Source organism: Sinohyriopsis cumingii, chromosome 15 (assembly GCF_028554795.1).
Source record: "Sinohyriopsis cumingii isolate HCF-2022 chromosome 15, ASM2855479v2, whole genome shotgun sequence".
Lineage (NCBI taxonomy): Eukaryota > Metazoa > Mollusca > Bivalvia > Unionida > Unionidae > Sinohyriopsis > Sinohyriopsis cumingii.
This window is the reverse complement of record NC_142975.1, coordinates 89,191,734-89,204,943: the sequence shown is the minus strand read 5'-3', so window position 1 is coordinate 89,204,943 and position 13,210 is coordinate 89,191,734. Positions and strand designations below refer to the sequence as shown.

Genomic DNA, 13,210 nt, shown 5'->3' with positions numbered 1-13,210 from the left:
AGAACCATTCAAAACATGGTCCATTGCTTGTAACAGAGATAACTAAAGAACCATTCAAATATGTCCATTGCTTGTAACAGAGATAACTAAAGAACCATTCAAATATGCTCCATTGGTTGTAACAGACGTAACTAAAGAACCGTTCGAACATGGTCCGTTGCTTGTAACAGACATAACTAAAGAACCATTCAACACATTCTATAGCAATTCGGTATAAACATTAACGCATAGACTTACATTGCCTTATATAAGTCTTTTTTGTCTGCTTGCTTGTCCTTCTAATTAAGTTTTCATCAAACTGTCATTGATTTCAACCAAATTTAGTTCACGGATACAAGCTCTTGAGACCTTAAGTGATTTTTGTCCTCTGATTTCCCATTATCCTGACTTTGCTTCCACGGCATAACTTTATCAAGCTTTGTTGGATTTCAACCACGACAGCTTTATATTGATGTGACATAGAATGAGTTTAATTTTCAAGTGTTCTACAATACCATTTAGAAAAGTTATTGCCCTTTCATTGCTGTCCTCCTAATTTGCTTTCCATGGTATACCTTTACCAAGGTATATCGCATTTGGGGCCAATGTTTTTGTGCACTTTGATATTGACCAGACTACTAATTATATGGATGTCTATCATTCCCCGTCATCATGGATGTCTATCATTCCCCGTTATCATGGATGTCCATCATTCCCCGTCATCATGGATGTCTATCATTCCCCGTCATCATGGATGTCTATCATTCCCCGTCATCACGGATGTCCACCATTCCCCGTCATCATGGATGTCTATTATTCCCCGTCATCATGGATGTCTATCATTCCCCGTCATCATGGATGTCTATTATTCCCCGTCGATGTCTATCATTCCCAGCCATCATGGATGTCCACCATTCCCCGTCATCATGGATGTCCACCATTCCCCGTCATCATTTACAGGAGTTATAGCCCTTACATGTATATCTTCTCCAAACTTAGGTTTTCAATCTACCTTATGCTGTTTACGATCAGTCAAGAAAATCGTATAGATAACGTTCCTTTTCGACACTACTGTGTTCCAATTGTTGTTTTTACTCTTGTTGTTGTTATATTATTATTATTTTTGTTGTTGTTGTTGTCGTCGTCAACATCATCATTATTATTGTTGTTGTTATTGATGATGATGATGATGATGATGATGATGATGATGTATTTATAAACATTTTTATTAATAGTGAGTACAATTCTTGCTGTATTAGGAGAGCAGCCATTGAAATAACACAGTAATTTAATATCATTAGGCGCAACGATTACACAGGAAAGACAAATTGTATCAGTCCAAAGCTACCAAATAATAGTATGTGTTTACATTTGCATTATGGGATGACTTGGCCACTTTTCTTGATATCATCTGATCCCTCCTTGAGCCACCTGTTGGATGTTAAGTGTGGCACCTTACATTCCAGTGACTGAAAAGGATAATGCTAATGCCTTCTTTACACTGACCCAACATGGAGCTAAGTTCTTGTTGAGCATTGCGCTGATGTAAGCGATTTTATATCATCGGCAGGTTGAATGCACTTTTGTAAGAAGTAACTGTAACCAAAACATACTGTGAAGACATAGTGATTTAAGCCATCAGGCATCCATTTGTTGCCATTGTGTGATGGACAGGTCTAAGACTTAGCACCATTTACCTATGGAAAGTGTGTTTTGATAAGACAGTCTATTGAAAGGATTTCACATTACCGGATCAGTTTGTCCATTCAGGTGGACATTTATAACTTGACCGTCAAGTGTCCACTTAAGCGCCTCTATTATGTCTGGTCATTGTTCTGCCTGTCTTTGCCATCCTAGAATTAAACTGGTGTTTGTTCCCTTGTTGAGGTGTTAAAATACTGATCTTACCCGCTACTGGAAACAGTGGCAGTTATTTGTTTAAAGAATTATTGTTTATAATTCCTTTGCTCATCGTGGACATTCAGTCAGGCTAATAACGCCAATTACGAAAAGCCTTAAATGGACACCCTCGGGGGAACACAAATTGCTAAAAATCTCTAAATGGACGCATCTAAATTATTTACCCTGCGCTCTCTGGTTATGAATTTTTTTTTAATTGAACCCTATTGCATCCCAAGAGGAGGTTTAATCTGGGTACCGTATGTACTGCCACAAAAATCCGGTCCACCAGCAGTACCAACATAAACCCTGCTCTGCCGTTGGATAATGTGCCAAACAAATCAGGGTATGCATTGATGGTTCTAATGATTACCACACCACCCTTACAAACTGCACAGACCACATCTGCCTGTGCAATATGGGTCTGTGCAGTTTGCAATTGGACCTCCTACCTCGTATGCGAACGTTAAATAAACGGTACCCAGTATAAATCGCTGACCGGTACTAAATGGATCCACTCACATGTGGGTACATACGTTATCTATTGCTCAACTTATGAACCTGCTTTGATATGTTGTGGCAGTGTATGATGTTCTTACAATTGTTATACAAATATAATGGAAGAATAGATGACCATAGAATTAAAACTTCTGTCAATATCAACTGGACACACGTGTCTCCAGGAGAAAAATACACAATATTATCAGTTTGTTTAGGAAATTGTACACGTTTGCTTTCTTTCATTGATTAGAGTATTGTGAGTAGCCATTTCTTGTTTTTGACCACTCCAGCAAGATCCCAATCATTTATTTGAGACAGATCGACTATTCATGGATATCAATAAAACCGCTGATTCTTTCATATAAAACATGATTTTATGCAGGGGTGGGTGTTTGTATCGCAATATGAACTTCAGCTTGTTCGCCTTGTTTTAGTTGAACAAAGTTGTTGGCCTATTCGACTTTAAAAGATTTTGATGATTATGCCATGAACAACAGAATACAGTTGTAAATAATTTAATTCTCTATCCCAGCTTGTGTTGAATGCCAAGACACTGTATAAGGAATATAAAAAACAATTAATGTTGTACCAGACAGCATAACTGGTTCAATGACTCGTTTTAGAGTCCATTAACATAAGGAAGGAGATGCGTTGTTTCACTAGCTTTCAAATTATAGCGACATAAAGGTAGTTACAGCTCTGATTAACTTTGATAAAGTATTGATATTTGTATGTGATCAAAGTGACGGTTACACACACACAGACACACACACACACACACACACGTGTGTGTGTGTGTGTGTATTGAAGGTACCCCAAAGTTATTATTATATTTAGTTTCCTATATTATTTTAGTTTTGATCTTATTTTACTTCCTTCTGTTATTAATTTCTTTCTTTTACTATTTTTTAAATTTATGTTTTAAATGCACACTGGTATAGATATGGAGATGAATGGATTCGAGGATGGTGAAAGGGGAAATGTATGTCTGCATGCATGCATGCATGCATGATGTATGTATGTATGTATGTATGTATGTATGTATGTATGTATGTTTCTTACTTGACAGCTAGAGAAACAGTTAAACCAAATGCAATCTGCTCTATTTACTGACTGCATCACATCATTTGAATATCTTATCAAGGGTATTCCATTTTATAAAAAGAAGATAAAATGAGAACATTATACAGTACGTATTTGTTTCTCCTCTACAGATGACGTCAGTGAGCCTCAAAGTGCTCATTTCCCGGGGGAGGGTTCACACATAGAAGAATCCAGTGAACTCGCTGATTCTCCCAACATCCTCAGCCGCTCCCCCTCCCCATCGCACCTGCCTCATGCTGACCAAGTTGAACGAGTCAAGGTCCCCGAGGGACTTGAACTTCGCCCATCGCAAGTCATCTCTGATCTAGGTGTCTGGAGCACAGCGAGTTTTTCTGCGGGACAAGAATTTGGTCCCCTAAATGGAAACCTGACGGAACATGTTAATCATGCATCCAGTGTTTTGGAGGTAAGGACCAACCTTATTTAAACTTGCACACTCTTTGCCAGACCCAAGATGGCGCCACCCAATTATACGCATGGCTGTACAAAAGAAGTTCTTTTGACTATAACCAGCTTTGAAGTAAAAAATTAGTGTGAATTATGTACTGAAAATTGAATAACGTGTAGGTGACAAATAGCAGGCTTATGCCAGCTTGCGTACTATGTTACTTATTGCGACAGTTACGTAAGTATCATATATTTAGACCTGGAGGCGATATTAAACAAGCCTTTAGCCTACACTGTAGCGTGTGTTGGTTAGAAAGTTCCTGGATTATTACTATTAGTAATTTCATATCATTTATTTTCCGTATTTTTTATGGAACACTTAAGCAAAATATCGCCATGCGTGACAACTGAGGCACACTGTATTTTCCAGTTTTAATGTTAATCTCAAAGTGTGTGTATATAACGAGCTTGTAAATTTAATAGGTAAATAATTCATGGAATGCTAGTGCTGCATATTTGTACACATAAAAACATGTATACATGCAAATACATTGTATATATGCCTTATATAGAGACACACACACACACACTATATATATATATATATATATATATATATATATATATATATATATATATATATATATATATATATATACACATACATACTACATACATACATACATACATACTACATACAAATATACATACATAGTAGGTTTTGTTTGTACAGATGCATAATTTAGTGTTTCTGTTGCATAAAGCTGTTATTTTATATTGTATTTCGTATTCCTCTCGCTTCTTGATTATTTAGGCAAATAAATATGACCATCTGTGACAGAGAAAGTTATAATCCCTTTTCTATAGTCTCTTATGCCCATCACTTAACATCTTCCTACGTCGGGTTCTGTCAATTTCACAGGTAAATAAGTCGCGGAATTTTAGTTCATTCATCTTCACATTGATTTTCTGCTTCTGTGCAGCATCATTTACATTTTTATCTTCGTCGTATTAATATCCACACCGCCAGTGCGTGGCAGACTGGTGTCACAGATGCTGTTACAATCATCAAACCAGTCCAAAAATAACATTAGAGGGATTCTCTGCTCTCGCTACGCATGACTGCCGAATATTTTAAAAAATTTGCAACATCTTGAAAATAAGACTGAAATCAGTCCTAACATCAAAGATCCGGTTGGACTGATACTCCGTCCCATTTGAGCACATGGAGTATGGCCCTTCAGTTGACACGCTGCCTGGAAATATTGTCCAACAGTGCAGGAGAGTTGTTTGGATTCCTTGGTTTTCTAAGACACAGCAGCATAAGTAGTTGGGTGGGTTGTTGGGGTGGGTGGGTGTTTTTTCTCTTAGTTCTGTTGCAATAGGATTAAAGTGCCTTGCCCACAAGGACACACATCGGTAGTCAATCTGCTTTGATAGTAGGATTCGAACCCGCACCCGCGAGTTCAGCATGCTAACCACTAAGCCATTGCGGCTTCTCAAAATAGCTCAGATAATGTGGATGCACTTCAGTTTTGAAAGAAATGTAAATTGTAGATCAGTATCAAAGACACCATTTTCTACCTTGTAATCACATTTTTTTAAATAAAGGGAAAACAAAACAGTGTTAGGCTCATTGCCAAAATATGAAATGTGTTAGGTTGTTGATAAATTATATAATTCATGATTTTGACCTGTTAAAATCAAAACTTATCAGCACAATTTTAAAAAAAAAAGAGATCTCCTTATGGGGCCTATTTTTAGGAAACCACTTACAAGAGCTAGGAAAGCTTCACACGCTGTCATTATTTTTGAATCAGCTGCTTACAGGAACTTGCTTCACTTATTTCTCATTTGAAGAAAAAATTGTATTTACCATCAAAGAATATTCTAAAAGTGAAAATGTTGTGGAAAATTATGGGAGTGAAAATTTAGAGGAAAAATCTAAGATGAAAATGAAGGAGAAAGAATTTCAGAATGAAAGTGCAAATATTGTGAAAATTCGCATTCGGTTGATTTTTCGGTGCGATTATTTTTATTTTTATTTTTAAATTAGCGCGAATCCAGCAATCCCCCTTCGTAGTATATGTTCAACAACCATAAGTTGTTGACCGAAGGTTGATATTTAACTTATTTTAATTCATTAATAGTTACTCATTAATTTTATAATTTTTCGAATTATTTCTTACCAACAATTTCTTTTACATTCATTTTCAATATTTCAGCCTTCATTTATGATATTGTATACTGAATAAATAACTAAATGGCATGTTATTGTTTAAAACTACTTTTGTCAGAATCGGCTTCAGGTAATTTAAATTAAATAAAATAATTTTTTTACTAAGAAGTTTTAAGACTTTAAAAAGAATAAAATTGTGATTAAAATGAAATTTGTGTCCAGTTTTATTCAATAAACAATTTGTTCTTTTTCTGACATGTATAATATCACGTGAATATCATTGGAGGTCTGAAGTCAGTTCAGACCTATTGCAGGTCTGAATTCAGTTCAGACCTCTTGTTTATGGCCATTGTTTCTAAAACAATAAACATAATTACTTGTTGAGTTGTTTGACTCGCAGATTTCACCGTATTATTTTTTCTACATATGTTCTCACTAATTTGCAAGAAGCCTATTAAAATATTAGTCACGTACTGTGACGGTTTATATTACTTTATTTATGTCAATGCACTGTTATATCCCTTATACAGTGTAGCAATTTACGAACAGTTCCCGTCTTTTGATATTATATATCATAAACTTTTATATCTTTTGAATTGTGTAAGATTTCCAATTCTAACAATTCCCACACTTAATAGAAACTGAATAATCTCAAATTTTTGTGTAATTTTAACAGCAAAAAGATACTTAACATATTTCCTAATTACAAATTTGCGGGAATCTTTTCATAAAACTGGATATCTGTTTCAGCATCATTCATTTCAACCAGTGTGATAGCTGTTTTTCGTCGAGGTCATCACCAGCTATGCCGTACACCACTAGGTGTGCGTTGCTAGAAACCAGTTGATGATGACTACCATGTGCTTGTAAACAGTACACTTTAGAATTTGTCTTTGTCCTCTTCTGTATTTACTTTGAAAGGCCGTTTAGAATAGTGGATGGAAATTAATTGTTAGAATTTAGGTTTTGGGTAGACTGAGATATATGCAGGGCATACAATTTGCAGGTTGGGTGAGGTAATATATCCGATGAGCGGTGGTAACAATTACCACTGCATCCAACATGTGGGAAAATATTCCCATGCTTTTCTGCTTCTCCCCACATCTTTGATGAGTCTCAATGTTATCAAATTTGAAGTGAAAACAGATGTCTCAAGATATAGGATATACAACATCCATCTCACAGTCCAAAGGGATCTTTTTTTAGCGATGATTTTTCAGGGCGGTGAAATTGAAAACTTTGTTTAACATGCAAGAAGTTAACAAATGCCCCCAAACTAATCTTTCCATTTCTAAAGCAAGTAGAAATATGAGATTTTACATGGGAAGCCACGGTGGATGAATTTATTGCTAATCGGATTCGTTATCTAACGGTCGTGGGCTCGAACTCCGCCAAGGCCATCCCAATTAGGCTGTCTCGCAGTCTCCTCGTAAAGGCACATAGATCCCATTTCCTTGGCATGACGCAGTCAAAAATGTGATGTTGTTTTGTGGTAACAATTGTTCTTGTTGGTTTATTGTCACTTTTCAGCACATGGCCAGTACATATGGGAGAGGAAGACTCCGGTAATATGGTTCTTCTTTTGTGTTCGATTTTTGTCCACAATACATTACACTGATACAAATTACTCATTTTGAACAAAAGAAATTAAAACCTTACAAAATGATTAAAATCTGGACTTATCTGCACTTTTTCATATTAGGTTTTTATGCAGGTAAGATCAAAACGTTTCTGTAGCCCAGAATAAAATATAATGACAGATAATGAAAATCGAAGCAAGAAATCTGAATGCCTTCTGGATTACCAGTTTTAACATGCCCATATCCCATGTCGAGGATGGAGGAATGTAGACTATACCTTAAGTACTCTTGTACTAGTACTAATACTAGTGTCCCATCTTCGTGGACGGGACTAATTCGTTCCGGTATCTATCGATTAGGCAGCTGTGTGTGATTCACATCTGGGTGTTTCTTGCACTTTCGCTACTGTTCATAACAATGTTTACATATTATTACAGATCGGAGTTTCCATATTTTATTCCAACTAAATACAAATACAAGGTCCAATGGCACCCGCAGGATTATTTTCGGGGCTGGGTGCGTGGGTTGGGGGTGGGGTGGGGTACAAACATGTAGTGGTCAACTATTAAGTTTGACGGATGTAAGCCAAACCAAGTTTAGTGGTGAAATGGGAGGAGGGACAAATGACCCCCCACCCCACCCCCGACAATGATTCTAAGTTCCTTTAAACTATCAAAGCGTAATGGTCCATCATTTCGAAGAAGAAAAATTAACAAAAATACCTGCTTGGATGAGCATAAAACGCAGACATACAAGTAAGTCCATATCATTTAGACGCTCATACTTTTGTCAGAACAGACAATAATTGTTTGGTAACTTGGACTGTAATATTCGTACTCCATTATAAGATGAGGGTACCAGGTGACCCAGTTGTCTAAGGCAATCACTGTTACAGATTACCGAACATCTCACCTCTGTCCGCCTGCGGTCCAGTCTCTGACTCAGTCAACGTGGTTACGTAAGAAAAATTGTAGATATCTTCCAGTGGGTCGGTGGTTGTTCCCGGTGTTCTCCTATGTTGTTCCTCCACCAAATACACGCTGAAGTATGGCGTTAAGTCCATAGGATATACGATTGTTTCGTAGTCTCAACTTGTTTAGACTACGACATCGTAGCCACCGTTTTTGCATACTGTATGAGACAACTAATGGAGGCATCCTTTTTGTTCAGTGTTCCAGGATGATATTTCAGATGAGGTCTTTGACTTTTTAAAAGAGTTTAAAAAATGTTTAAATTGACTTTGAATTTTTTTAAATTTTGGATTCATTTTGCCATGTCTTTATTTGGCATGCCTTTTTGGAGTTACCTAGACTTAGTCTGCAATATTTGACATTATATTGCCATTCTCAGGTATGGACACAGTAAGCTTGAATTCAAGAGGCAAAATTGGAATGTTTCTCACTGCAGAACCAATTTAAAATAAATTGATTAGGGTCTTTCAGTCTTGAATCTGGACGAATTCAAACTAAGTTGTCCTTTTAGGACAGTTATAATCGGGTAAGCTGTCTCAGGAGTGTCTCTTTCTTTTGTTCCATAACTTTCATTTTGGTAATAGCAATACGAATACATAGGTGTAAATGTTTAATTAATATTTCAAATGAAAACTATTAATGATATTTCATCGAATACGTTGAAATACGCACTTTTCAATGCTAAAATAATCCGCAAATTATACGCTGTTGTTATATCACTCAAATAATACAATATAGTGATATCACTCAAATCATGCACTGTAGTTACAATTTCATAAAGTTGCTTCCTAATCAGGTCTAACCATACCATCACCTCTTTCCCCTCACCACCACCACCACCGAGTCGGACCCGAAAGGTTCCGAACCCCCTCCCCGTTTACAATCGAGTGCCAGACAACCTGAATGTTTCCAAGAGTAAGTTTACTTTAACGTCATACAGTTAAAATTATTAACTGGAAATGTTTAATATACGCAAGAACTGTTGGGAGAGGAGGTGGGGTTCGCCCCACTGGGCCCCTGCAGGGATTTGCATGTCACAAATCCCTTGTCTACTTGTTTACGCTCTCCCTAAACGATAGTTCTAGATCCGCCCCTATTTTTAAACTGAATATTTTCTTTGGCTCGACCTATCACTTCTTTACCTCAAGGGGTTCTGGGGCAAGATGACACCAAGTGGTACATATTCCATATATCCCCTTATCTTAGCACACTCACAGCTCAAGAAATCTTGCACACTCATTATCAAGACATGACAGCCATTCGTGGTATATGTCACACAACTTACTTATAAATTGATCAATTATTCCATATTGTGAAACCGAGCCCTGAAATTGACATTTATTCCCTCGCAATGTTCCATTGCATGATACGAAACTAGGAACGTATCACTGGATGTGGAATGCATCGTAACAAATGGCCTCGTCTCTTATGCTAAAGGAAGAAGCTGCCCTCAGTAATTTTAATGATGCTGTTTTGGCGTTTTAAAAGAGTTTCCCAAGCATTCCTGCCGATGGTGTCATCAGCATGGAGAGCTAGTGATGGGAGATAGGGAGGCTGATGGATGGGCTTTTTACAGCTGCCAGAGAAGACTGCAATGTACTTCAGAATTAAATATTGACATTTTCCCATTCTCTTGGAGTCAAACTCGCCCCAGTCTGTTACGTATGTCAGTTTTTTAAAAATATTATTTTCTAAAACAAGTATGTATGTTCTCTGCGAATCAGTGTTTGAACCAAATATAACACTGATTGATTATAGTTCCACAGAACACAATGCTGAAAAATAAACATAAAAATTTTAAAAAATCACAGCTTCATTTTCTTCATGGTGTCGCTACCGGGATAATGGTGTCACTACCGGGATAATGGTACACTACCGGGATAATGGTACATATATATCATCATGACTAACGGCTTTGGTAGGTCAGATAATATCGGTTCCCCGCGTAGCCGAGTGGTCTCCGGCACTTACCTGTGTTACAGATCTCTGACATCTCACCTCTGTCCAGGTGGGTTCGAGTCTTGCTTTCGGCCAGCATCCATTTAAGTGTTAGCTTATTATGGTTAAAAGAGAAAGGTTTTATGAGAATAAACTTTTGGTCATTTAAATTAGGGAATAAAAGTAGACATGCATTCAGTACAAATAAATCCCAAACTTCATATAGGTGTGATGGACAGACAGACGGTTGGACAGACAAGGGTAACAGTGTATGTTTTCAGTGTATGTCTTCGAAACCAATATATATATATATATATATATATATATATATATATATATATATATATATATATATATATATATATATATATATGCATTACGGTTGATTTGATACTGCAGAACAAGTCAATCAAACTGGATGTGAAGGTAGTGGTAGCTCGGGCCTACAGCAGCTTGTAGTGACGAGCATTGTAGTACATGAAACTGACAACAGATGTTTTTAATATTCGAAATTTGAGTTCATTTTCGACGTAGGTGAGAAGAGTCGTTTGTTTCTCATCAGTTTATTTTCATTTTTATTTATAATTTTGGAATTAAGTGTATTTGTGCTATCTCTTTGACGTGAAAACCAGCTGTTACATCAAAGTTAAATAGCTTTGTCTATACGGTATTTAAATTAACTCATTTTATATTAAAAATAATGTGTAATGGAAATACAGCAATAACCAATTCGCTTGATTTTACTAGTGACTCTTAAATACACTATCAACATTGAAGTAAAATTATTCATTTGTTGCAATCATCATAATATGTGCGGGAGATTCAACTGTCAAATATCTTTTTGACAAATTTGTATGCTCTTGATGGACAACTTGGTAAGATACTACTTCGTTTAATACGAGAAAAAAAATGTGAATGTTACAATATTGGCTATGGGGTTTTAGTTAAACTTATTAATGGTGAAAGCTGAGTATACCAAATCAAATATTGTTTAAATTTTTCGGACTGTCGTATCTATCGCTGAATCAGCGTGTTTTAATACCCCTTAGTCTAATTAAACAAAGATTATATGACTATATTACTCGTTTATGCAGACAATGAGTGAGTCCGTTGAAGCTTCTATTAAAGTGACTTACTATGTTGTGTATAACAACGGTTTTGAGTTGAACCAATATCGGTGCACAATTACAAATGATACATTTAGAATAGGCCTTACTCGCATTGTCCCATTTCGAATAGGCTTGAATTTCATTGTCACATTTAGAACAAGCCTTACTCTCATTGTCACGTTTCGATTAGGCCTTTACTCGCAGTGTCAAACAACCTTGTTGTTGAGTTTGGTCGTTATAGAAACAAATACAGAGAAGGTAAACATGCTTTGGCCTACATCCGTTAAACTTAAAAGATGACCACTAAATGTTTGCCACCACCACCCCAACAATTATGTAGGCGCTCCTACAGATAAGAGAGGTTCTGTGCATTATGTAATTAAAATATTAAGGAAACAGAGTATATCACTTCCTTCATTTGTGTCCTTCCTATGTGGACATGCAAAACAAATATTCACCTAATTACTTTGTTGTCTGATTACGCAGAGATTTCACTCCAGATATTATTCCAAGCAACTCGCTCAGAAGTCGAGTCAACTGTAAACTGCACCGGCCCAGATCTGCAGTCGCATAATTCTCCGGCAGACCTGGGTCCATGCAGTTTGTTAGGAGTAACCATTAGAACAACAACATAGGCCCAGATCTGCATGCGCATTATACTACAGCAGATCAGGATCTTCGTTGTTTGCAGTTTGAGTCTACTTATAAGCGAGTACATACGGTAACAAACATTAACTAGGTAAATCTGTTTATTTTGCAATAAAATTAAGAGGTGGCCAGTATCTTGATCACTACTGTCTTTGCCAATTTATAAATTCTTGCTTTTGTTGGCATGTAAATAGATACTTGTAAACACATGTATTATGTAAACACGATATGAACTTATGTTAATATTGTTGACATCGTGGCTTGTACACGTGTTGTGTGTTGAAAGCTCACCTTAACTGATAATTTAAGTGACTAATTTACAATACTGATATGTCTGTCGATCCTGGGTATTGTTTGTAATAACTGGTGTCCATTTCAGATCTGGGTGGGTCAGCAACAATGTGGGTATAAGTCACCGATGATTAATAATTCAAATACATTATTAGTATTGTTATGATGTTGATACAGAGTGAGTTTAACGGGTGATAAATCTGGGTAACACCCCTTTTCCAGTAGTCAAAAGTCAATAGCATACAGTAATTAGTATAAACAAAGCATCCCTATGTATTTTTGTAGAAAACAACGAAGTGAAACAATTCAATCTTGTCACCAGTAAGAGCTTACCTACAAACCCTGTGGGGTATTCGTCGAAAACTTTCTTATTTATCGTATCTGGAGATAACGGTCTTGGATTATTCACTGAAAGACTGCGTCATTTAGGATAAAATATGCGTACACAGATGGATACAATATGCTTTTTATTTGCTGGGTTCAAAGTTAACATTGTTCGATTTACAACATTCGGCGTTGCAACCCTTTTATTTTTAAAATAAGAAATGAGATAGGTATGGTCTTAATCAGAAATATAACTTTATTTATATATGTACAGTATATGTACCCAGTATTTAAATAATA

General features: G+C 36.4%; 1 protein-coding gene across 1 annotated transcript in view; it reads left to right on the top strand.

The window, feature by feature from the left end:
- Positions 1-13,210, top strand: part of LOC149782269 (histone-lysine N-methyltransferase PRDM16-like) — an 82,273-nt gene that overhangs the window by 12,816 nt on the left and 56,247 nt on the right. Inside the window, exon 2 of the mRNA XM_089933644.1 lies at positions 3,594-3,889. Coding sequence (XP_089789770.1) covers positions 3,594-3,889 — 296 coding nt within the window. The remainder of the gene's footprint in view (positions 1-3,593; positions 3,890-13,210) is intronic.